The 26,391-nt window shown below is 45.1% G+C and overlaps 1 protein-coding gene across 1 annotated transcript in view; it reads right to left on the bottom strand.

Moving 5' to 3' along the window:
* Window positions 1–26,391, bottom strand: part of LRIG1 (leucine rich repeats and immunoglobulin like domains 1) — a 151,239-nt gene that overhangs the window by 4,647 nt on the left and 120,201 nt on the right. Inside the window, exons 10-16 of the mRNA XM_044451854.1 lie at window positions 18,239–18,310; window positions 15,794–15,865; window positions 13,442–13,605; window positions 9,142–9,462; window positions 6,464–6,745; window positions 5,163–5,582; window positions 1,511–1,636 (exon numbers count right to left, since the gene is read on the bottom strand). Of these exons, the coding sequence (XP_044307789.1) occupies window positions 1,511–1,636; window positions 5,163–5,582; window positions 6,464–6,745; window positions 9,142–9,462; window positions 13,442–13,605; window positions 15,794–15,865; window positions 18,239–18,310 (1,457 nt within the window). The remainder of the gene's footprint in view (window positions 1–1,510; window positions 1,637–5,162; window positions 5,583–6,463; window positions 6,746–9,141; window positions 9,463–13,441; window positions 13,606–15,793; window positions 15,866–18,238; window positions 18,311–26,391) is intronic.

Genomic DNA, 26,391 nt, shown 5'->3' with positions numbered 1-26,391 from the left:
ATTTGGGGCATGCCAAGAGCATTTCAAATATGGCAGGATTACAGCCCTGACAAGGCTGTAATGCCATGCTCTGCCTGGGTTTGCTGTGGGTGGCCTCTATGTTTGTGGGCCCAAGAAGCTCCGACAGGTCTCTGAGGGCTGTGCAAGCAGCCACCCCAACCTGTCCCCCCAAATTTATTCATCCCGCGTTCCACTGACACCTTGCTCTGCACATCCAAATGGACAGTATAATTAGGGATCTGCTGACAGGAAGAGCAGCAGGTGTGGGAGAAGGGTGGTCTTTGGGTCACAATGCAGTCTTTCCTCCAAAGGGAGGGAACGAAGGTTGCTTTTCCTGCAACCCTGTCGTCAGAAGTGGCAGGGACACAGGTACAAGGACTGAATGTTTTAAAGGTGGGTATGGATCCATATGGGCCTCATCAAGCAGCTTTAAACTGCGGCCACAACCATCAGAGTGAAACCTTTAAAAGCTACTGGTGTAACTGGCGCATTTGAGGCATTGATTTGATCAGCATGTGCACTTCTTCCCGCGCTACAACCGAAAGACCCTATTGCTGCATACCATACACCTGACTGACTACAAATCCTTTAATGTGGTTGAGTTCTGGAAGGGGGGTGGAAAGATGTATCCCTTTCCAGGAGGGCAGCTCCATGGAGCCAAGAACAATTTGCAAATGCTGAGCCGCTCTGGCAAGGACACTAACGGAGAGCTGCATAATGGCACGCCTCGGGATGCCCATACACACCTGCAACCATGCCTGTCTGCACAGGACAGAAACCTTCAGTCGTGTACTCCCCACTGCCTTGATGGGCTTTTCCCCCAGAGCATGCATTATATTCACCACGCCAAGTCAATAATTCCAAACAGTGAAGCTCTATCAAGTGCATATGGCTATGGCAGCAAAATCCCAAACGACACCCCTAAGAGATGCAAGCACATCCGCTCTGCAAGTGTTTCACTGGAACTGGGCTTTCTCTCCCTCTGTTCCACCAGAATTTTCAGGTTGATTTCCAAAGGCTGGTGAATTCCAGAACGGCCACTCAATGTTTGGAAGCAGTGACAACACCCCTGAAAAACCTGCGAGGATGCCACACACGCATGGTGGATGCTGCTACAGTCAAGGGAAGGAATGGTTTGGTTACCCATATTGTTAAGATCATCTACAGATTCAGAAAAATTACAGTGTAGAGTCCGTCATGACTTGTACTACATCCCAGAATAGAGTTTTTTAAATGTGCTCCATTGAAAGCAAAACAAAAACCGCAGGTAGAAAAATAGACAATTTAGAGGGAAAGATTCTAAGCCCAGCTCTTCTCTTGATACGCAGCTAGTTCTCTATGCCAGGGACGTTTATGCCATGGAAGAACATTTTAAAAACTCTCCCCAACCTTGAGTCTGATGCGGTATAGTTCAGGAAGGACTCTACCATGTGATTTTGCAGAATGTATGCTGTGTCTCTCTCCCTTAAGAAAAGCAAAATGAACACAGTAGAGTTCTTCCAAGCCATACCATTGCTCTGTATGTGCCCGTTGGGCTGCTGGCCATTTTCCACTGTGACCACCGACTCCTGTCGTTCAGAAAGGGTCCCCTGGGATGACAGATAGCTTGGCACATCAGGTGGGACAATGGTCTCATCTGGAAAGACAGGGAAATGAGACAAAGAAGGTGAAGGGCTGCTGCCATGGCACACGGCTGCCGCTGAAAGCAGAGAGGCACGGGGACAGTCGGTGCATCTGCTGCAGTCCAGGTCAGACCCAGACCCAGCTCGGGTTGTGTAAAACAAAGCACTCATTTGAACAACAGTCTGCCCACGGCTCCCTTTATTGTCTTAATTCCTACAGAGAATCTCTCGCTGCTGCTTGTTCCTTCCCCTTAGCCACACATTCTCTAACCTGCTGGCTGGTGCTCCACAAACCACCTTTACAGTCTCCTCTCCATGCCAGCCCTGAAAGCATTCAGTTATCCTCTAATTCAGCATTCCCCAGACTGGCGCCCTCTGGATGCTTTGGACGTCATTCCCTATCAACCCCAACCCACCAGTATATATTCCAAAACAGCCAGAGGTAAGAGACAGAGGAAGCCAACACTACTCAAGCAGATTCTCTCTCTCTCTTTCATAATTACATCCCACATTTTTTCCTTCCAAGGAACTCTACATCCTCCTCCTCCTCCTCCTCCTCCTCCTCCTCCTCATCCTCCTCACCACCCCCAGCCTTGCAGCAACAACCCTGTGAGCCTGGCCTGAGAGTCTGCGACTGGCCCAAAGTCATCCCATGAGCTCCTTGGCTGAGCCGGGACTAGAGCCCAAGATGCCGGAGCCCCAGTCCTGCGCTCTTAACCACTGCGCCACGCTGGCTCTCTAGAAATGATCACACCACTTGGTCCTAAGGCCTCCCCACCTCAGCTTTTCACGAACAAACGTAATGAAGGCTGGCAATGTTTGGAGGTTGTGTTAACCAGCAGCCTCTCTTGGGGCCCCAGAAAGTGTGGCTCAAGCTTGGAAAGGGGCAGCCTGTGAAAAAGAAGAGTCTGCCCTGAACTCTCACAGCACGGAGAATTAACACAAACGGAGAAGGCACAAAAATGTGCTGCGCATCTTCCTCGCAGGAGGCTGGGTCTTTACCCAGCGGCCCAGTCATGAAGGCGTTTCTATCAGGGACTCCACATGCCTTTATTAACGTGGGTGACATTTCAAGAGCAAGAACTCTTGCCTGAAACCAAATAATTGGAGTTTTATTACAGTACACACAATCAGAAACTTTAGTTTACTGATTTCGTTTTATAATTTAGTGCAGAAGTCACCAATGCAGTGCCAAGTGCCCACAGGGGCCTCCAGTAACGCTGGTGAGGTTTTCTGCTCCCTGCCCGCTTCAAAAATTTATTCTTAATTTTAAAACCCTTTGAAATGTGTCATGATGCCAAGTTCTCCTTCCCGCCCCTGGTCTGCTGCCAATCAGCCATTTGCCTGGTAAATGGGAAAGGCAGGAGTTGCCTCCTGGCCCCACCCCCCTTCCTTCCACCCATGCCAACCTTTCTCCTGGGATCGCACCCTCCCAGCCTCCGATGGTGCTACTTTTCCTCCCTTGCCATACACACTGTTTTGGCTCATGCTTTCCGTCCCATCCCAGCACCCAGCCTCTCTCCCCGCTACCCCTTGCCTTGCGGTTTCCCCACTCTCAACCTCAAGCCCTGCTACACGCCCCCCAACATACACCTCTTTATCCCCCTGCTTCTTGCATTCCTTGCTTTCAGCTTGCTTTCTCTTCACAACTTCCTCTTCCTCCCAGCTCCCAATATTTGTCTTTCTCCTTCCCAGGCAAGGCCTTTCACTCTCGCCACACACAAACACAGGAGAAGACAGGAAGGGCAGAATGGCTGAGCCTCGGGCAGATGCAGGAAGGGGTCTTTGTTAACAGCGACTGGCTGATGAGGACATATTATGCCACTCATCTTCCAGCTACACTGGCTGCCAGTTGAAGTCCGGGCCCGATTCCAAGTGCTAGTATTAACATTCAAAGCCTTCAGTGCTTTGGGGCCAGGTTATCTGATGGAACACGTCATCCCGTATGTACCTACTGGACCCTGAGGTAACCTTCAGGGGTCCTTCTCCAGGAGTGCCCTCCAAAGGAAGTCAGGCAGGTGGCTACCAAGAAGAGGGCCTTTTCGGGTGCGGCACCCCAGCTGTGGAATGAGCTCCACAAAGTGGTGCACCTGGCACCTACTCTATTCTTTTTGGCACCAGATGAAAACTTTTTTATTTTTCCAATATTTTAACAATTAACTTTTAGACTTTAGTTACAATACTGGATTATATGCTGATTTGGTTGCAATGGCCATGGTTTAATTATGTTAATTTTTTTCTTGCTTGTTTTTAACTTTTGTTAACCGCCCAGAAAGCCTGGGCTACCAGGCAGCATATAAACAAACAAACCAACCATCTTCCCTTTGGGGGACTAAAAAAGATGTGTACAGAATGTGCACAACAACTGATATATCTATTCAGAAGTAACTCCTATTGATTTGCATGTGAGCATTCATAGGACCTCAACCTTAAATGAGTCTTCTGTTGGTGCTTCTGTGGGATCAAACATGTACATTCACTTTGAAGTTCAGGCCCCTCTTCTGCTTGCACTCAAATTTCTTGAGAGAGAGTCACTTGTCCTTTGGACGCCACTGTGTGTCATCCTCTGTGGGGGCCAATTTAGTGGTAGCATGTCCAGCAGTTTCTCAAATCCACAAACATGCAACAACAAACGTGCAAAAGGTTGGGGACCCCTGGCTTACTAACGCTACTGTACAATATGCGGTCTGGGTAGTTCTGTTGAATTTGGTCATTCTGAGATGGGACAATCATGGCTTTGGAGAAGGCCCTCTTCTTGGTCAACAGGCCAGTGTCTCAGGCAGGGAAGACACCTAAAGGAGGGACCTCTCCTCAGCTCCCAAACCAGCTCTGCTGGCTTAGCAGAGAGCAAGTTTCTGGAACGGCTTGTAGCTAAGCTGTTGTGCCACTGTCTGAATTTTACTTCAGCAGGTTACTCCTTTTATGGGAAAGCCGCAAAAGCAGGGAGGCAGACCATACTTCTGTGGCTCCCTGAACCAGGAGGGCAAGCACTTTCCTGAGGAGAGAAGAATGATCCGAAGAAGGGGCAACCTTCTCAGCTGGAGAGCGGGACTCCAAGAGTGTGGTGGCCATGATTCAGGGCACGCCGAATTCCTGGGGCACATGTGATGTGGTAAAGAACAGGGCAAGCCCATAAGCAGTACAAGCCATTGGCAACACTGCTCAGATGAGCCTGTTGCACTTGCAGAAAGTAGGCTACAGCTCCGTGACAGAGTACAGGCGCTTGTGCCGGCTCCTCTCAGAACCCTGGGAGAGCTGCTGCCACTCAAGGTGGACAACACTGAGCTAGGCAGACCAACGGCCTGACCTGTGTGTAGCATCATCCTGTTTGATTAATTAATACTGTGTATGTACCATTAATTGAATAAAATCCCTAAGCAGCCTGTATATCAGTATTAAAAAACACACTGAAAAAGCCCGGGTTTGCTAGGGGTAGAAAGTACACCTGGAAGGCTGCAGTAGCATCGCACAGCCAGGCTTCAGAGAGAGGAGTCCTCCTTGCGCAGCGTTCCATTAATCCAAAGCAGACCCTGGTCCTACCTGTGTTTGTGACACTGTATTCTTCGCTCTTTTTTCTGGTTTGATAGATGATGCACACCCAGACGATGGACGTCAGCACGATGCTGCCCACAACAGCAATAGTGATAATCCCAACGGTGGTGCCATCCTTCCGGCACCCGAGCGAAGGCAGCACGCTGACGTGACTGTGTGCCCGTTCCGTCCCAACCGTGTTGGAGATTTCACAGGTGTATTTCCCGGCATCCTCCACCACAACATTCCGGACAATAAGCAACTGGTTGCCTGGAGTGAAGTGATGCCTATCAGTGACTACCAGAGACTGGTCGCCCTTCAGCCAGTTGATGCGCGGAGGGGGACTGCCTGTCGCCTTACACTGCAGAACCACCGTCTCACCCACAGACACGACGCGATCCTCCAGGGGGTGAACCAAGCTTGGTGTCTCTGCAGAAATCCAGAAAGAAGTGTTAGCCTGAAGATGTTTTGTGCTGCTGCTGCTGCTGCAGCAAAACCCATTGGCTTTAGAAGGATACCAACAGCAGAGGCCTGAAAGTCAACCTGTGGTTAAGAAAGACTCCTTGTGGCACCCCGTCAGTTCTGGGCTGCACGCTGCCTTTCCTTGGACCAAACAGCCAGCTGAAACTCTCCAGTGCAAAGACGGAGGGTTTCCACTTCTCTCAAAGAAATGCTCGGTTGCTGGTATGTACAAAGGCGTACGTGTTTCAATGTGTGCAAACATATTATGTGCACTAACGGAGATGCCAATGAGGCACACCTCTAGTGCATTTGCACATGTTCCCAGGTTCATCCCATGTTGCAAGGACAGCCAAACTTTTGCTAAATACATTCAAAGGGGCCATATCCAATCCAGAAGCTCTTATGCTGTCATCCCAAACCATCTGGGGTAGTCAAATATCCCCGCAATCTACCCACCCACCCAGAGTTAGCTAATGCAGGTTCTGCCTTTCTCCTCTCTCTCTCTTCCCATCCATATTTAAGAAACTGAATAAAGCTTGGGCAGCACATTGTGGGCCGCTTCCTCCTAACCCAATCACATCAGTACTCCTGTGGGAGAATGTGGTGCCCCACTTCTTTGCCCTGTGTTAGCAAGGAAAACTCGCTTCTCAGCAGGAATTACAAGGGTTAGCTTGCTACAGGAAGAGGAATTGTATGGCTTAATTTCTTCTGAAACATAGTCCATTCATTGTTTATTCTTGATAAAAGATTACTTTTTCCAACCTTCCAAAGAATGAGTTTCATAATGTAATCTCAGAGCACAGTGCTGGCAGCCTCTCCTCCTCCACAAAGGAAGCAAATTTCCTCACCTAGCACTGTCAGGGTTGCATTTGCTGACACAGAGCCAGCAGAATTCTGTGCAGTGCAGCTATAAATGCCCATGTCCTCAATCTTCACGTCTGTGATGAAGAAGACGTCATCATCGGGCATGACATGCATCCGTCGCTCACGAGCTGCAGGGAAGTCAGTGCCTCCATCCTTCTGCCAAGCAATTTGTGGGGTGGGGTGACCACCAGCAGCACACTCCAGCCGAGCTGTTGTCCCTGTCCGGGCTGCAATGTCATGGGGAGTTTTGAGGAATGATGGCAGCACTGCGAGGAGCAAGGAGAATGACAATCACAAAAGCTCCTGAAGAACCCTGGCCCGTTTTCCAAGGGTCAAAGAGCTCTCCCACCCCAGCCTTCGCGACAGAATGCGTCTTTTCTGGCACTACCAGGATGCGAGAGCCATGCCCTATTTAATTTCTTTCATGGAATTGCACCACAACAGACACTGAGTTGGCTTGCTTCGAGTGTTTCATTTTGGTTACTCAGTACTACTTTTGCTTGTCCCAGACTGAAGACACTGCATAAGAGTCATGAAAAGTACTCTGCTGGAATTATGGGAGAAGACCATGGAATGGTTGGGAGGGAGAGATCTCCAGGCTGCTTGCAGCTCATAGCCAAGCAATCCTCTGAAGGCACGGGAATCCCTGCTGTTGCACCGATGCTTTTGTGGTGCAAGCCAGTCACCATCCCAGTCCAAGCTGATAACTGAGAGCTCATTAGGTTTAAGGCCCTTGCTCATGATTTGTGGCTAGTCCCTTATTTTCTGAACACAATGCAGCTTGTGGGGAGTCCCTGATCCTACTGACTGTGGACAAGATTTTATTACTCTGTTAAGCTGCTCCCACTGTGACTGCCTTCTAGCCACACCCGATCTAGCTCTTGAACCAACACGTACACTGCTGAACCACTGCAACTTCCTAAATGTGAATCGTGATTTTTAAAATTCTGCATGAATCCAAGGATTTCTGTATTTTGCATTAATTGACATGATTGCTCTGTGTTCCTGGGAATGGAAACCAACTAAAAGTACAAGTCAAAGACTATTAGGACAGAAAATCTGTACTACAAGGGCTTTTTCTGTGATACCCCACATCACAGCAAGCTCTTTGATCTGGCTTTTAGCCTGGTAACTCTGCTTTAATGGCACAGTGGTGCTGTTTATTTAAAAAGCTACCTTTTGGAAGAGAAAATCCAGACATAATTGTTTGTAAAAGAGGGCCTTTTCTGCTCGAGCACCCCAGTTGTGGAAGGAGCTTCCCAGAGAAGCTTGCCTGGCACCTATGCAGTGCTTTTCTGGGGCCAGGTGAACACTTTATTTTCCCACATATTGTAGCCTTTGGGTTCTGTTGTTTCAAACCTGTTACTGTATTCTTTTTGCACTGCCAAAAGATTTGTGTTGGTTTTCTATTTTTATATTTTATACTACAGTTTTATGCTTCAAAACTTTTATGTTGCATTTTATCAGGTTGTAATTTATGTTTTTTATTGCTGTGAACTGTCCAGAAACCTTCAGCAACAGGACAGCATAGAAATGCAATAAATAAATATTTCATACACAGTTGGGCATGTAACACATTTTGTGTGTTCTCACAATTAAAAACATTCCCCCTTGATGATAAGGACTGACATGTTTAACTGAATATTTAGCTGAGAAATTTTAAGTAACTGGCCAGGAAAGGTGGGCGCCTGCCACACTACCTGAATGTTATAAAGCCCTGTAATCTTCACTAACACAGAATCTACCAATAACAATAGCTGTAGCTTTGGGAAGGGTGACATTAACAATCCCCTTGACTTGAACTGTGCAAATCCAAGATGTTTTCAGCATTCCGTGGACACTGAAACTTTGTAATGGCAACTCAGTGTGAAGTCAGCTTTCAACATACAGGTGTCAGCATTTTAGTTTTGCTGCCTTGTCAGTTCTGTCCATAGGAAGAACAACTCATGTTTGATAGACATGTGTGCAGCAGAGTTTTGAAGACATCAAGTGGCCCTCAACACTTCAGAGGAAAGCAGACCAACCCTAACATTTGTGGATGCTCCCCTGACATAAAAGAAGATGACTGACTAGTAGGAGGTGGGAGAGAAGAAAACATTTCTCCCCACTATGCTAGTTTTCTTCTGGTGGGTATTTAAAAAAAATCAGGAAGCATTTTGGGGTGGCACCCGAGACCCTGCAGTTCCAGACTTTGCCACTTCATTCTGCCAGATATGTAGATACAGCAAGCCTTATAACTGGCCCCTGAAGCACTCTTTCCTGTGAAATGTCAGCATCAGAATTAAAATGCAGGACCTCCAAAAGGAAAGTTTTGCAATTAACTTTTTAACAAAGGAAGGTGGCACTATGGCATGGGGGAAAATGCAGAACAGTGGAAATCTGTATTTATACAACTAGCCTGATGCATTTCAGATCTTGCCATGTCATCTGGGGAATGATGCTTACAGGTAGGCACCCTTACACTTTGGGCACGCAAGTTTGCAAAACAGTAATATTGTTGTTTGCATCACTTTGGAGTCTTCCTCCCTTTTTATCCCTGGACTAAAAACTTAACCTCTAGGAATATGCCATTTAGATGGCTGAAAACAGCCATGAAAATCTGGGTGCCACAATGCAGGTTAGTTTTCAAGGCCTGGTTGTGACACTCTCCTGCCTCACTCACCATTCACAGTCAGTTGGGCTTTGTGAGAATAGGTGGAGCCGAAATGGTTGGTAATTATGCACTGGTAGCGCCCCTCATGATTGAAGGTGACGTGGCGCAGGTGCAGAATGGTGGTGTACTCTATCACCACGCCATCTCTTGCCCGGACGTGAGCAAAGTTCTCCATCTCAGCATGATGCAGGATTTCATTGTCCTTCTTCCAGGCAAAGGTCATGGGGGAACTGCTGCTGCTTGCGGCTGAGCAGGTGAAGCGGATGTTCTTCCCCAGAACAGCCATCGTCGTTTCTGGCTCAACAATGATCTTGGGCTTGGGGAAATCCTCTGAAAAACAGTCCAAAAGTGTTTCCACTTTAGAAAGATGCCACAGCTGCACACAATCCTATCTCACCTCCTTTGAAAGATCACCTTTCTTCTGTTGGCTGGTGCTAAGCTACTTCAGGTACATTTCTTGCTGTTCAAATGCAGCGATAGGCTTCCCACTCCCATCCCACGAAAGAATGTTTACCTTGAGTGTCTACCTGACATTTTCTCCCTCCATGTAGTTACACTTGGCTATAACACTAAACTCAAAACCCTTGGTTTTTGCAAGCCTGCTATTGCCTGTTCCCCACAATCACCAAAATAACCCCTATTTGCATGCAAAGCCTGGAAGAAACCTACCATTTTCTGGATGTATACCATAAAATGTGAACCATGGGATAATCTGGTATAAGCAGAACAGATATACTCAAACTGAAGCATAAGGCAAAAATCTATAAATCCACTGGGTAGAAGAAACTAATGCTTTCTGGTGACTCATCAATGTTCCATCTGGCTAATTTATTTTAGTGAGGAAAAGAATTCCAAGGTATGCAGAAAAATATGACAGACAATTTGTTAAGAGTTACAGCAACTGTTGCAATTAATGTCACCGGTGACAAGTGCTGACAGGCAGGAACTGCATCCTGGCACAAAGAACCAGCAGGAATGACAGATGTATCTGTTTGTCACCCTTCCAAAACGAGGACTTGTGCTCTTGGGGCCTGACAGTGAAGGCTATTAGCAACTTAATTTGTTAGTCACACAAAAAGCATCTCTGCATTTAGTGTAAAACATCCCGCATGCTCCAAAAGCACAGGCATTCCAGCAGAAAGGAAAAACTCAGACAGACAGATCGCCACCAAATTATGTTCAGATTTACAGAACATAAATCTGTTTTGTATGCTAAGATATTCAAGCCAGATTGAGAGCCAATCCAGAACATGGAGAAACAAACAATACTGTATTTTTATTGAACTGCAGACTTCCAGAGTGCAGGTGGGAAACTTGCACATGGAAGGCCAGCATGTCGAACCGAAGCATTTTATTCCAGGCGTTGTCCCAACATCTTGGCATTCCCCCGGAAGGGAGGCAAGGGACAGTCAGACATGAAACGCACCACCTGCCGTTTGCTATCATGCAGCCAGAAGAGCTGCCTTGAGGGAACAGCAATGGGTACAGTAGATGCATTTCAAGTTTTGGCCCACACCTCCTACCATGCATTCTTCATGGGAGGGGAGCTGGGTGGCTGCAATTGGCTGGCAAATGACACTATGAGCTTGACAGTCCCAAAGTCTCTTATTGTGGTGGGAGCTGACACAATCCCCCTCTGCAGAGTGAGCATTTCTTTTTTAAAAAAATAATTGTTCATTGATGTCTTAAAATAGACAGGATACAGAAAGAAAAAGGGTTTAAGGAAAAAAGTGAAATAAAATTATCAAGGGATTTTAAACAAATATAATGAATACATTCATAATCTGCAAGAAACCAAACATTTCTATCTGTCAATCATATTAATTATATTGACTATAACAGACTTTCCCTTTATCATTAAATTCTTCATTCGGTCTTCTGTTTACATCATTAGTTAATTTTGCCATCACTGCTTACTCTGCCAACTTATTTTTCCAATCCTCAGGTGTTGGGCATTCTGGTGTTTAGAACCAATTGTAATTCTTACAGCAGTTGTCATCTATTTGACTAACTCTGATATGTTCTTTGAAAAAGTCTCTAGCATTACGTTCAAAAGCATATTCTTAGGACTCACAGGAAACTTAGTTTTAAAGGTTTTTTGTATTTCCGCATGTATCAACTTACAAAAACTTTTAATTATTTCACAAGTCCTCCACAGATGGTAGGACATCCCATCTACTTTATTGGGAGAGTATTTTTTTAGTCTTCTAGAAGTGAAATAACTAGAGCTTGCAAGGAAGAAAGAAACAAACAAACCCACCCTATTTGACCAACTCTCTGACCCCAAACAGGCACATCCAAAGGACGTGGACATCATGGGATACACGCTGTGCCCCAACAAGCGTTTTACTCTTACGATATTCATCAAGGCAGAAGCAACACTGTCTAGTCAGAGAAAAATTGATACTGAAACCCTGCCCAAGGGTTACAGCAGTCCTGGACACCGTTGCCAGGCAGTCTCCCAAATCTATATTCCTCTGTGCTAGCCAAGACTAGAAAGGACGTCCACATCGCAGCTGAGGTGCAGAGCTCTGGAGCTCTTTATTAGGTCCTCAGTTCTTGCCGCTGGGAAGTGCAACACCTGTTTGTGAGTTTCATGGTTCGGTTTCCCAACCTGCTCAGCTGCTGTTGCTCTCCTCAGCAGAGAATGACCTTAACTTCACGCAGTCAGCAAGGTGTGGTTGCAACCACTGATTACTATGGTGGGTAGGACTGTGGCATTATCTGGGTTGCTGGCTATGGATTTCCTAATCATCTTTAACACACACACAGAGCTGGAGGATGACATCATCCAAGCAGCCGAGATGTTCCTGCATTCTGAGCAGGTGTTGGTCTATTTGGGCTTGTCTGACTGTGGCATCAAACATGATCATACTCGAATGAGATGGACAGATTATGCTTCCAACAGAACAGAGGGACCGCTCTGATGTGGTTACTCTGCTTGCAAAGCTAGCAACGAATGATGGCAGGTTCAATTCCCCTTTAACAAACAAAGTGAGCCAAATTAAAATGTTTCTAGAAATAAGGAACTGTTCTGAGTGAGAGGAGGGAAGTAACTTTGGACCTGGCTCTAAACTTTTAAACTATTCCATTTTAAAGGCAAAAAATGGTTATGCACTTGTGCATTCAGCTGTTTTGGATTTAACATGCTAATATGTAATTTGTTCCCTGAACCAGCAGCATAGAAAAGGCTCAGAAAAGACTGAGTGGAAGAAAAATGTGAGATTATTTCAAACACCCCTGTAATATTTCCTATTTAAAAACAACAACAACAAAACCAACTCTCAGTAGACCTTCCTATGCAATATATGAGAGGCAGGGAATCTGGGGACCACTATGCACTGTCGGGCTTCAAGTCTCATTAGTCTGAGAAGAATGATGAGATCTGTAATCCAACAGCTGGAGGACCACAGCTTTCTCACTTCTGTCTTATAGCAAATGCAGTATTGAGAGTCTTCATAAGTTACAATTTAAGTAAATACAGTGAGTGGCTGGGATTCAGATCAGAATCACATTCAAATTAATTTTCACTTGTCATATTCTGCTAATTTCCTTTCTATTTAAGTACACAGCAAAGACGAAGATGGCTTAAAAGCCAGGAAAAATGGATCCACAGTCAAAAGAGCAAGCAAGATCAGTGAGGTGAGCTAAAGATAAAACTCCAGAGGTATCCCACCACATGCTGTGAATGACTCAATTCATATGTGACACTAGCCCCATGGTTTATTAAACTGATGATAACAAGGTTTGCCTGGCAAATGTTCAAACAAACCATGGCTTGTTTCTCAATCCTTGGATTTTTTGTTTCCCTTCTCCTTCAGCTGCTCCCTTCCTGTAGCCCAGCTGCTTTTGTGGTACTGCAGCACTCCCATGCAGAGTTGCTTTTTTTAACTGCTCTATTCCACTGCCTTTTGAGATTGCCAAAATGATCCATGACCAATACACAGTTCTGGGTTCATACATATTGACAACCCATAGTGTAAACAATCCATAAATCATAACCCAACAACATGGATCTCTTTCTGGCCATCTTGGTTTGTTAGCATGGCTGGGTTCACACAGTGCAACCACCCAGAATTCAACAACTCAGAACATAGATTAGCTAGTTTTATATGTGAACCCAGCCAACATGACTTACAGGTTTGACAAGAAATCAACCCTGCCCAGTGATGACTGCAAGCATGCGAAGGGGGTGTGCAGCTCCACAACAGGCAAAAGAATGAGCTGGCCACAAAGTACAGACACATTCTTGGGTAAGGGCTGCCCTCCAAACTAACCTCAAGATTTCCAGGCTACAGCCAACACTTACCACACACAAAATTTTCTGGCACCACATCGAAAATGCTTCTGCCCTTTAATGACTCTGGGTGGGCACAGGTACCTTCCACAAATGGCTGCAGTTCCTTCTTGGTTAACCACAGCGGCAACCACTTGAGCTGACAATCACACAGGAAACTCTCGCTATTTATGTGGCTGGAGGGAAACAAACAAAATGCAAAGAGTATTTTTTTCTGTGGAACTTAAAAGGGGTTTTAAAGTATTTGCATCCTTGCACAAGTTTCTGCTTTCAGCATGGTAAACAAAATGCTGCACTTGGACTGGCCAGTCAACAACCACTGAATAGATGTGACTTTGTTCCAGGGGCTGGATCTGGATCTAAGTTGGATCAACAGTGCTGGGAGAAGGTGGCTTCCCTGTCCCCATGAAAATGCCTCTCAAAGCCAGGAGCTCTTGCTGAATGGTGTAAAATGTGATGGGGGCATCCCACAAAGAGAAGTGGAGGTCACTCCTCAAGCAGAAAGGCCTTTCCCTTTATCAGAAGGCAAACAAATACTGGCTCCAGTCTCTTGCTCATGAACAGTCATTTGGATGGCCACTAGTATGAGCTGCCTCCAAGCAACTAGGCAGTAACCTCTTGTAAACTGGAGAAGCTAGTTGCTTCTTTCGGGTCACCCATGCATCATGAAGGACGTCGGTGGATGTGGGTTAAAAAAGATTTTGCTGGCTAATGACATTTAACTTAATTGGAAGAGTGCAACTTAAGAGAGCATAAGTCCACTAAACAATACCATGTACTAAGCAAATATCTTTGAATACAGTGCCCACCCACAAATTAAATGAACCAGGCCCACACCAGCTGCAGCGCATTTTGTCCTATAAATATCAGATATATATTTTGCAGCAAATTAAAACTGGATGGCCCTCACTTTACATTCCAAGATTAAGGTGGACATTACCACTGAAGAAATAAGCTGGTTCGGTAGGACAGTAAAGGACGATTTATTTAACACTGCACTGTGGGAATCTCTGAAGCCAAGCATTCCAAATAATTGTGCAACAGAAATATTGGGTGACAGCTTACACCTGAAAGGTCTAGAGATTATACAAAATAAGCCTGACACTGACAAAGTAGACAGCCTTGTTGGATCAGCCAAAGGGCCCAACTAATCCAACTTTTTCTTTACCACAGCAGTTAGCCTGGGAAGCTTTCGAGCAAGGCACGCAGCAGTAGCCCTTTCCCAGTGCTGCTCCCGGGCAGCTGACAGCCCGTGTCAAGGCCAGGCATGGTGGGGAACTGCTGGAGCTGCACCCCACCCCCCAGCAGGGGCCGGCTGGCAAGAGTCCCTGGAGTTGCTCCTCTTACTTAGCCATGGCAGTCTGCTTGCTCAGCTGCCTTTCAGGCTGGCCCAGGCCACAGGGACGGTGAGGAGCAGCAGAAGATGCCACAGCTCGCTTGCTCACTGGCCAAGCAAGCAAGGGGCAGCAGTGATGAGAACGCAGGTGAGAAGCACGTACACTTATTGATGGAGGGGTCCATTGATGGTGTCTTGCTCAAGGGCCCCCTAAAACCTGGACATGGCACCCTGGCATATGGCCGCTGAGCACCTCCCATGACTAACAGCAATCCATTGACATATCCTCTGTGAATGCCAAGCATCCTCTGGCCACCATTCCATAAATGACTTACTTACTTGGGCAGGAGCTACTGCAGTACCTTGAATGGACAGGAATGTGTCCTCTGCCTCAGCTAAGTTTATATATCTGATGTTCAATTACTGCTTTTGAATGCTTACTACATGGATCGTAGGAAACAGATTCTGGATAATCATAAACTTTCTGCTTGGAAAGCAATCTAAGAAATTTAGTTCCTGGGTATCAAAGCACCACTAAAACATCTGAACAGCAAACTTTTTTGGAGGGGGGGCAGGGGATGGAAAGCATCTCAGGACAGGATGTTTGCTACTTAGTGGCCTGGGACTAAGTGGGTACAAGGACCAAATTTAACACCTGTATATTATGAAAGTGGCAGTACACCTGCAAAGTAGATATAAAAGGAAAGGCAGCTTTGCCAGCAGAAATTCAGTAAGTAGCTGAATGTTCTGCAAGACTAGAGAAAGGGAGTCCAGCTTTCCCAAGCAAAGACAGATAAGGGCACAGATGCAGCCCAATGAAAGAAGCTGCAGAGAAGATCCAATTTCACTCATTACTAAATGTGAGAGAAGTCTCTGGCATCTGCTCTACTGTAAAAATAGCTTGCAGGGGTGGCAAGTGAGGAGCAGCAATTGTAGGACGTGGCGGTGGTGGAAACAGCCACTGGGGGGAATATGTGTCTCAACGATGGTTCAAAGCTATGGGGTAGAATAGTCGCCCTATTACTTACAGCTTCTTCAGATGCTTCAGCTTGGCAAATGCATCCTCCTGAACAGACCGTATGGCATTGTCTCCAAGGTTTCTATAAAAAAGAAATGCATTTTTCTCCTTTTAACACACACAAATGCACACCCATCCATGTACAGGGTCTGAACCAGTCTAAAATGTTTATATTGGTTTATGGCTCTGCATACCTTCAGAACATTTTGCATTCATAATAAGGAAATTCTGTGCACAATGAAAAAGCAGAGGCCTGACATGCAATGCTAAGGTTACCAGCATGAGCCACTGTGAACCCAAGTGCACTCGCCGGCTTTGCTGGGCACGGTTAACAAAGAGCCCTGCCGGAAACCCCGAAGAGCTGCTGCCAGTCAGTGTGAACATCATTGAGCTGACGCAGGACAGGGCAGCTCCCTGTGTTCCCCTTCTCCAGCACAGCTTCCATTTCAGGGTAACTGTGGCAGGTTGTGACATCTAAGTCCAAACAAACCACTTCAGTCTTAAGATTAAAGTTAACTGATAATGCTGGATTGTTTTCACTAACTACAGTTAAAATGAATCAAAGTTTAATTATACAACTCTAGTGCTGTTAGTTTGAAAGAGAGTCTAAGGCTTCTGCAGCTCACCCTGTTCATAGCATTATGGGTTATGTCTTCGTGTTAAGTATGAATGGGACCACTGTGCCATCAGAATGAGGATACTGCTTTATACCAAGCAAGACCTTGGTCCACCCAGCTCAGAGGAGCAGACAATGACAGGCAGGGCCATCTGGGATTTACCTGAGGCACAATTCTTGCATAGCCCTACCAAGAGAAAGTATGTGCTCTACCACTGAGCTGCAGTCCTTTGCTGCACTCATCATGATTTGCAGGCACAAGTAAAATCTCTTGTGTCCCCTAGTCCTAAATGTTCAGCAAAACTGACAGCAGCTTAAACTATCTAGGGTATACTTGCAGGTGTCAACACTTCTGATCTGGGCAGATTGTAAGAAGAAGGGAAAGAGAATTTTATAGCCAAAAAGAAAAGAAAAATCCAGAGGCTGCTTAAGGGAACATACAAGCTTGTTATTTTCGCAGTACAACTGTCAGCTGAGCTGCCATGTGTAAAAGCAACCTTTATTTAAATATGCATACATTTGCACATGAGTAAAAGTAATGCTTCTACTGTACACTTTGGTATGATCTACTCCAGTAGATTAGCATGGCAAGTGCACAGAAGAGTCGCACGGCCTCTTTAGAGTCTTGTCCCAATGTGAAGAGGCATTAAGGTGAGTGTAGGCTCCACACTTACCTTCTATACTCCCAATCCAGGTCGCCTACGCTGTGCTCTGTTCAAAGCAAGTTATGGATGCTCAAGAGCATGAGTAACTTGGATTGAGGTTAGAGAAACACTAGATGGGGATATTGGAGGTACATGCAGAAAGACTATGAAGGAGGAAATCAGGGCTCTGTTGAGCTGATGAGAATTCCTTGCATGCAAGCATTCCACCCACTACTGACTGGATCATGTTTGAATATATTCATAGAAGGTATAACATTAAAGAAGTATTCTTTCTTGCAGGAACAAGGAATGGCTCCTCTAAGAGGATGCTTGGCATCTCCATATTTTAAAACTACTTGTATACAAAACCAGTTTTTCTTTAAAAAAAACACAAAAACCCTTCTGTCCCTTAACAAGGGACACTTAAGGTTTTTTTAATTTAATGAATTTATTGTCTATTTGTGCTGTCCCTAATGCCAACAGCATGAGACACAGTGGAGGGGAGAGACTAATGTATGGAATTGAAACTGCTCTTTTTAAAAAGCTTTAGACTACAAAATGGCAGTATAAAAATCCGTATTATTTGCAGAAATGAAGGCAGTGCAAAAGAACACACTATCCCCTCAGTGTTGCCCACAAGTTCAGCCTGCCCTGTTGTGGGTTCATTTCAAGCAGTAAGAGATGCCAACCACCAAAGCAGTGCTGCACCCTTCACTCTGCTAGCAAAAGCAGCGGCAGGACTCTCATCTGCTAATGGAGTCGCTCTCCCATTGCTTTTTGCACATATAAAATTTAGGCCCAGGTGGAAAGGAAGAAGGGAACAAAGGATACTATTCCAAGACACTGGGAAAGGAAGAACAGAATGTGGGAGCAAGGGAATATTTCCCATTAGATTAGAATTTTGGTTACGCCTCTGTGCAAGTCAGATATACTCCTTTGTATATTAAAGAAAAATTAAGAGCATGCAAATTGGCCATGTGTTCTATAACTTTCCTCCTGGCAGAAAAAAAGCCAAAGTTGGCGCTGACTTATAATGAGAAGGAAGCAGCTGGCCCTCACAAATGGACTGGCTTCTCAGCTTACAAAGATGCTATTAAATTGCTTGCAGGCCTTTCCAGCAGCCACTTCTGGCAGGCTTCCCCTCTCCCACCCAGCCACTTCTCTTCAGGACTGCAAAGCATTGTGGGTTACTCACAGGTGTTCCAGGGCCTCCAAGCCTGAGAACGCCTCCTTGGCCACAGACTTGATCTTGTTTCCAAACAGAGTTCTGCAGTTTCCAAACACCCAGCGTCAGATAACCAATGGAAGAAGGGGTGGGGGGAGCAGAAGAAAAGAAAATGAAAAGACCCCAATTAGTGTGGCTGTATCTGTTGAAACATCCCCATGTAAGGCTCTGGATATATGAGCTGTAGAGATTAAGGGAGCTGAAGTATGTGTACTCTCTCCCTTTCCCTGAAATTAAATACTTTTATCTTTATTAGAACTTAATAGTGATGATAGCTTTACACAGGACACTCTGTACTGCGTTAAGAAATGCAGGTTTGCTTTGGTTACTGGGGAAAAGGAGTTGGAGTAGGAGCTGACCTTCACTTATCAGACAGAACACAGTTTACGTGAGACACTGGACTCACTTCAACACATCTTACTGATCTTTTCGCAGTTGGTAATAAAATGGCTCACAAGCCAAACCATTAATTCTCTGACAATCATCTGAGGTTTCTGGACTTCCATATTCCAGGGGGGTGGGAGCGGGGTAGCAGCTTTTTTTGAAGCACAACAAGTTTGGGTGAAGTCTCCAATGGCCAAGGGCCAGGCTATCTTAATGATGCATATTACTCTTTCTACCTCTGTAGAAAGAAATTGTATTTGTTAAGCACTGAAAACAGATGCTCCAAATAAAGTTCTCTGTGTTCCATCCATGCTTGCAATCTGTTAGGAAAATACCTGGCAAAAACAGCCCATGCATTCCACTGTCACTACCACCCTCAGCAGCTTAGCAGCATAATAGTCCGTGATTATTTGGCAGCTAAACACGGATTTCTGTGGCCACAGTGCACAGAATGTGGAAGTGCTTTTAGGCAGAGAAATTTTCCAGTGCATAGCCATTAATTCACTTGCTATCTGCAGATGAGCAATCACTTCCCAACAGAACCAGTGCCGGTGCCAAGATGGGATTCTGTACCTTTTTAGAAAGCTATTTCTGGCTGAAAAGTGTGACGATTTCTTTCTTGCCACTGAGTCAGCACGTCCAAAAACCATGTGACCCAAAGTCTTGATATTACTCACTTCTGTAGTTCAAAGTCATGCCCCCAAAGTCATATGATCTGGAAAGCTGATGTGTCTAACACTTGTCTCAATATTCTCCAGTGTGTGAGGGCAAATAAAGCTATTTTAAAAGAAAATCAAGCTATGCAAAGCCAAGTTACATTCCTCCATGGAAAGTGGGCTACTGTATTGCCCTCCTCATACAAAAATGTCGCATGGGGCCATTAGAATGTCATTGTCCAGAAATCAAACCAGGGCAATATTAGATTTCTACAATCCAGGAATGCTGTGAGACATTCCTACTTCTGTTGCTAATACCTGGAGTTCAACCAGTATGGAGGTACTTGGCTTGAGAAATTCTTGAACTTTTTATCCTGTTATTTATATCCATTTTTTTAGCATTTTCTTTATTTTTAATGCAACGTAGCTCATCCTAAATCCCAACAACAGATTAAAATTCTGCAATAAATAATTCAGAGTGGTATTGTAAGATACACTTCTAAAACTTTATTATTGTTATTGTTTGTACTGAAAGCTTCAGTTTTCATTAACAAGAATACTCCTGTTGTCCTTTTCCCTGAATAAGGATGTGACTCAAAATCGGGAGAAGCTGAGAACACAGGGGGCTATTGGTGTCAGGACAACTCTTCATTTTGCAAACCTAATGTAAAAAGGTGCAGTGCAGTGGAATTATAGGCAGATGTCATGGGAGGAATTCTTCTGCAAGTTAAGGATACTGAAGAACAGGCCAGGGGCCATAGGACCTTTGGGATTTCTCCTCCAAGGCTGCAAACACTCCTATACCCCCGTAGGCTCAAGACTTTCCCTTTGCAGCCACCCTGAAAAGAACAAGACAGCTGTTGCCAAAGGTTGCAGAAGTCACTTTGTGGGAGGGCAAAGGGCAGGTGCTCTTACAGGGAGGGCAGAGCTGGGATTCACAGTGGCCTGTGGCCCCTCCAGCTCTGGTCCCACCTCCAATGATGCAACCTGCCAAAAGAAAGCAACAACAAGCCAAGAGGAGGTCAACATTGCTTCTGCCACTCCTTCTGGTCTGTCCACAGCACATAGGATATTCGGCAGTCTCTGACACCAAAGTACTTCTTCAAAGGACATAGGACTGTGCCTTAAATTACTCATTTTAAATCAACACAGTTTTTGGCAAAGTTTTGCGAAGGCCAGTGTCTAAAAGTGATGTGCAAACATGTAGGAAAGATTATATAAGAATCTACAGCAGAGCAGAAATGCACAGTGGTCAGTGTTCTGAAAACAGAAGACAATTTGCCTAAATGTGGAACAGCAGTGATTGATTTGCTCTACTTGAGGCCTTCAGCTTTGTAGGATTTAGACTGCACTAACAGAAGTGGTTCTTATGAAGGAGGAGATGGGGAACTTCTAATAAACAAGGTGCGCAAGCAGGGAGCAAAGATTGCTAGACAAAGACCTACATGGAGCTACTTGCAAATGGACCCCACAGAAAAAACTGTGGTACATTCATTTGGTTCCGAGAGCTGGGAACAGCTGCTGAAACAGCTTGTAAACAAAACTAAGAAATTATCTCAGAGGTTTGTGCAAGCAACCTGCACATGTAGCCACTTCCACCCAAGAACACACCCAATTATCTTTCGGATATACCTTTCCTGCACAGGAGTTCTCAGACACACCCAGTTAAAGTTAGTGAACCAGAGGAGAAGCTGGCAAAGGAAGCTGTCTTGGCTGTATACAAACTAACTACCCCAAGGAAACAAACAAGCCTTCCCTACCCTTGAGCATCAAAGTTAATTTTCAGGTTAATCCTAGAAGGAGCACTCAGACAAATCAAAGTTTGTAAAAAGAGTAAAGTTCACATATCTAGCCTTCAAAAGACATAGGTATGTTATAGTAACTTAATGTTACATTCTCATAAAACTTCAAACATGAATGTGCATCTCAAGAGGATTAACAGGCGGAAAGGTCTGGTAAAGATGTTCGGGAATTCCTTCTTTAAATAATTTAGGCTAGGCTGAGACTATCCTTTATGTTCCAGTGCTGAGCTGTGTTGAACCTAAGTCAGGTCTGCACTTACTTCAGTTTTTTAAAAAAGCATTTGAATGGTCATGGTTTTCCTCATTGGGAACTCTGAGAAAACCATTTTTCTGACAAGAGTATTATTGGTACTTTTGCTAAATATTTTCAGGGGATCCTTCAGAAGCAGGTTTACCATTTCAGACTGAAAGGTAAACCAGAAGTTCATGCAAAGTATTTAATGGCAAATGGGAGAAATACGAATAAAGTTAACTGCTAGTCGAGGGCAAACTCAATTTAACTCTCAAGCAGTCAAGAACCATGTGATTTTCAAGCGTGCCTTTCCTTGTTTTTGAAATACAGACAAAGAGGAACCACCCAGTTGGCCCACCTTTCCCAACCCAAAGTTGGTAGCTAGCATTTGGCTTGCCCACTGGCTGCTCACTTGCTCCTTCTCTCCACTGGTGCTCTAAAAGCAAACATGACCACTACATCCTGGGGAAGAGACAAGTAGCCTACAGGAAGCCCACAAGCTACGCCTGCTGATTAGAGCGACATGTTCGGAGCCACCTTGTTGCCTGGCTGCCTTTCAGAGGGAAGCAGGGCAGCCCAAGTCATCAGATTAACACCTGCCTAATGCACACTGTAGCCATTTTCATTTGCGTAATTACAGGTGCAGGGTGGCAGATGATCCTTGCCAGGAATGCTGCAAACACGGAAGGGAGGCTTTTCTTCTCCTTGCCCAGCTTGTTAAAATAAGGTCACCCTGCTCCCCGCACCCTCACACACAGAGAGAGACGTAACTAAAATGCTTAGGAGAACAGTTCCCATTGCCATTAACAGAAACTTCTTCCCTAAGCAATTTACTTAAGTTAGCAGTTGAGTGGTGATTTTAGTTCCAACTGCACTGAGAATGGGAGCGGTAAGTATCCTTTCTCTGTGTGTTGCATTTCTAGTAAGAACCCCCCACCTGCCACCAGGCCAGCAATTATGTAAAAACAAAAGTACATTGGGAATAGTGCGTTTGTGGCCGTCATACACACTTCCCTTTCTCCAGCCTGAGTCTGAACTTCATATTAGGGCTTTGGTAAGCCAGCCTTCCTGAGACTCTGCTACACAGCCCTGTGCTGCATACCTGAACAGCCAAACCCTGGAAGATGGTTCCCAGAGACAAGGGCTTTGCACTCACGGTCCAAGATGTACAGCAGTCTCCCTTGAATCTCTCGGCATCCATTTTGATCTTTCTGGGTGCAACTTAACCCTAACCTTGCCACTCCTACCCACATTTTAAGTACTGCTCCCATTTGTGTGGATTCAGTGATTTCAGCATGCTTTTACAGTGTATTTAAGTTTTTAAATCAGATTTGTAATTTTATACACACACATACACAAGCTACCTTTTCACCTGTGTTCTTTAAACAAGAGATTAAAAAAAAACCCCCCAAACAGCTGACTAATTAGCAGGTGGGATGAGTAGGACACTAATACCTCCCCAGTGATTTCTACCATGCTGTTTACGCCAGCGTAGCTTTCTGATTACTCTTCCGAGGCAATGTTTTAATTTAGGCCCATTTGATCCACTATGCAGCAGCTCATCCATAATTTAGAGAAGGCTGGTGACTTGGGCTGCCCAGTTTAACACCTTTAGTATGCTGAATGAGGCACTGGAGTGCTCACTGCAAAATCCTTTCAGAAGCTTATCCACAACAGATCAAAAGGCCAATAGCTTTTAAGGCAATCTCCAAAGCACTGGGGTAATTATTAATTCATGTGAAGGTTTCCTCCTAAGTGTCTATCCCCCTCCCCCTTATGCTAATGCATTTAAACGCCTACCAGTTGATCGTTTAAACACAGTGTCCTGCTGGATGAAAAGCAATGTTTACCATAGCACGGCTAATTTATGATGACTTTTTAATGAAAGGCTGTAACTATGTGCTGAGTGAATAAAACATCAATAATCAAATTATCTCTAAAATAAGCAGTGAACAAAATCTTGTGCGTATTTGTGTTTAATTACAGCAGGTGCAATTCTAGAGGAAACTGAAAGACCTTTTTACCACAGACTGCTCTGAGCAAATATAGCAGCTGACATCTTGGTTCCTTAACTGATTCTGTACCAAGGGGGGTGGGGGGAAGGGATATTAATATTTTGCTGGCATGGCTACATATCAGTTCTTCACTATTTGTTTTCCTGGAGAAGGAGAACTGAGAAAGATGGCTCAGATGATGGCTCGGATGACAGAAGGAGTCTACCACCTTCTGTCATTGCCCTGTAAGTGCTTAAGGGGATTCCAAAGCCTTCCAATCTGAAGTATGGGGAGCAACAACATCCACCAGAGGCTAGCAAAATAGGGCAGGGTCTAATGGTGGCTGCACAGTAGGAAGGAGTGCCTTGCTGATATTTCCAGTGCCCAGTTGTTGCCAGCTGAGTGCACTTTTAGCTAAATAATCCATCTGACCATTCTGATGGGTCCCAGAACATCTGAAATCTTTGCTGAAAAGAAAACAGGAAGAAGTCAGTGAGAGCCAGTTCACCGACAACCTCTGGACCTGCTGGAAAAGCAAGCCTGGCTGCTTGTTTATCTGACTCCCAAAATTCACATGTCCTCCACTTGTCTGGTTCCGCATCCTGTCTAATCCCTGCCTATTTTCAATCCTGATAATGCTTCCCTGAACTTTTTCTCGTGCAGCTTACTTGAATGCTTTCTCATCACATACAGATTCTTGCCTGCCTGGCCTCAGTCCTTGGGGTCCATCCTGCAAACATTTCAGAGATTAGCCACTGCCAGCTGCCTCTCACCTGAGCACGGAGGACCCGCAGCAGGAAGCAGCTCCTACATGCCAGACTAGAGGGAGCAATCATGAGCTGTTCTATCAGCCCACCCATTATTTTGGCCCCCCCAAATGGTAGTTATTATATTCATTTAAAACAGTTATTCCTCCACCAAAATGCTCCCAACCCTATCTGTTTCCCCCCATAAAATGTTGTTCCAGCCTGGCTCTGTGTTTTCTCCTTCCCTGCCTATCTTACCCCTGCCAACAGTTGCAGTTTTTAATGATTGCCATGCTTGGCCCAGCTCTTGTTCCTTCTATTAGCAAGTGATTCCCCGTGACACGCATGCAACCAATCCTGATGAAGGACCAAGGAGACCCCTCCTCGGGTGTCAAGCCTTATGCAACTACTATAGGGGGGCAGAGAGAGTGGGATGCAGCTCACTGCACCTGCTCCCAAGGGCAGTCCCCTTGCCTGCCTCACCCTCTGCCATCCATGTGCTGGGGAAACCTGAAGAAACCTATACAGAAACCTATCTGTATAGGCTCTCTGCACAGTTTAGTAACCTGACTACACAGGGTCCCAAATCATGTGGGAGTTTAAGCATGCAGAGCAAGATGCCCCTCCAAACCTTCTCTCCTGCAAGCCAAGGAGACGGGGAGGTGGCAGGTGGGAGAATGGGGCCTGCTAGTGTTTTAGCAGCAGAGTTGGAGGCACCAAGCTATTTCCCCTCCTGTGTTGCAAAGGTGCAAGCCATTCTATGGATTCTATGCCACCTGAATAGGGCAAAGAGGTTTTGAAATATACCATATTACAGGACCATAGTTACCGGGCAAATTGCAATATACCATTCTAACCAAGAAATAGTAGGACAGTAATATACATGGGACAGGTTCCTTCAGGAAAACTCTGAGTCACCAGGGTTAGGGCTTGCAAATTACATGGTTGTTACTAGTGGTGAAATGAAAACCTACTGCTTCCCTTAAATCCTGCATCCAAATCAGAGACTCAGAAGGAAGCTAGAAATACCCGTTAAGCTATCTCTGAACAGATCTAGACACATTGTCCATATATGTACCATCACTAAGAAAGAACTGCAGAAAACATCTTCCCATTATTGCTAGAATAAGGAAAGCATCCCTTTGCTAGAAGCATTTATTGAAACACAGCATCCCTTGTGTAAATTCCTGCTCCATAGTCTTTGGGAACTGTTTTCTATAATCACACCACACCCCTCTAGCTAGTAATCACTTCTTTGCAATACTTACTTAGAACCAGCAACCAAACCCATCAGCACCCTTTGGACCAAGGAGGTCTAATAGTGCTTCCCAAAGGAAAAGTAGGCTTTTAACTACTCTTAAGACGGTAGCAGAAGTTGCCAAAAACTGTTGTTTCTCAAGATCTTTTCTCAGAGTTGGATCATGATTAAGTTACAGTGCACAGTTTTACCAGGTGAACCAGGTGACTGAGTCAAGTGCTTTCCATGTTTGCTGAGGCTCTAAAATACTGGAAAAATACAGCTGGTAATGGCCATGCTCTTAATATATGTGTTAATTTAGGTAATATGGATATGTTACAGTGTTCTGTTCTGTAGCTAATTCAAATTTTGCAATTACTTTGGCACAAGATGGCTGTCAAAGGCAGGGTGATGGACCTACATTTCCAAATTTGTCTGCTCACTAGAACAGATGCATATCGTGTATGGGCAGGTTCACATGTCATGCTATGACACCTTGAGAATGAGCAATCAAGGGTTGCTTGCTTGCTAATCTTATAGACAATGAGGCACTCTGTGATTTGCTGTGACTCGTTTCCCCCTTCAGTCCTCAAGAATGCTCCTGACAAGCATCTGAGGAACCTTCGTGGCTGAATTCATTTGTCTCCTAGGTCCCCCTGTCAGCACTCTTTTGGCTCCCAAGAGAAACTCCCTTCCTCTTTGCTGCTTCCCTTGTCAGTGAACAGCTTTTTAAAAAATCTGTTTCACATAGTACGCACATAACACCACCTGCCCCTAAAGCTCCTTTCATCTTGCTCTCAGAGCCTTGCTCCCCACTTTATTCTAGTTGCTTCCTACCACTGGTCTGCATTACTAGTTATCACATATACTTCTGGGATAGAGAGCAGTAAACAGAACTACTAAATATGTGCAATTTTCCTGGCAAAGCAATAAAATGTAGGGAGAAACTGGAGAATTTCATGGTAGGACAGTAAACTAAGGGAAACTTGCAATGATCTCATGGCAGAGTAATAAAGCTAAGAGCAAAATTGAGCAAATCTCATGGCAAAGCAGTAAAATTGAGGGGGAAATT

This window comes from Varanus komodoensis, unplaced genomic scaffold, assembly GCF_004798865.1.
Source record: "Varanus komodoensis strain SLA01 unplaced genomic scaffold, ASM479886v1 scaffold6_4, whole genome shotgun sequence".
NCBI lineage: Eukaryota > Metazoa > Chordata > Lepidosauria > Squamata > Varanidae > Varanus > Varanus komodoensis.
The sequence above is the reverse complement of the archived record's forward strand: the minus strand, read 5'-3'. Positions and strand labels throughout refer to the sequence as shown.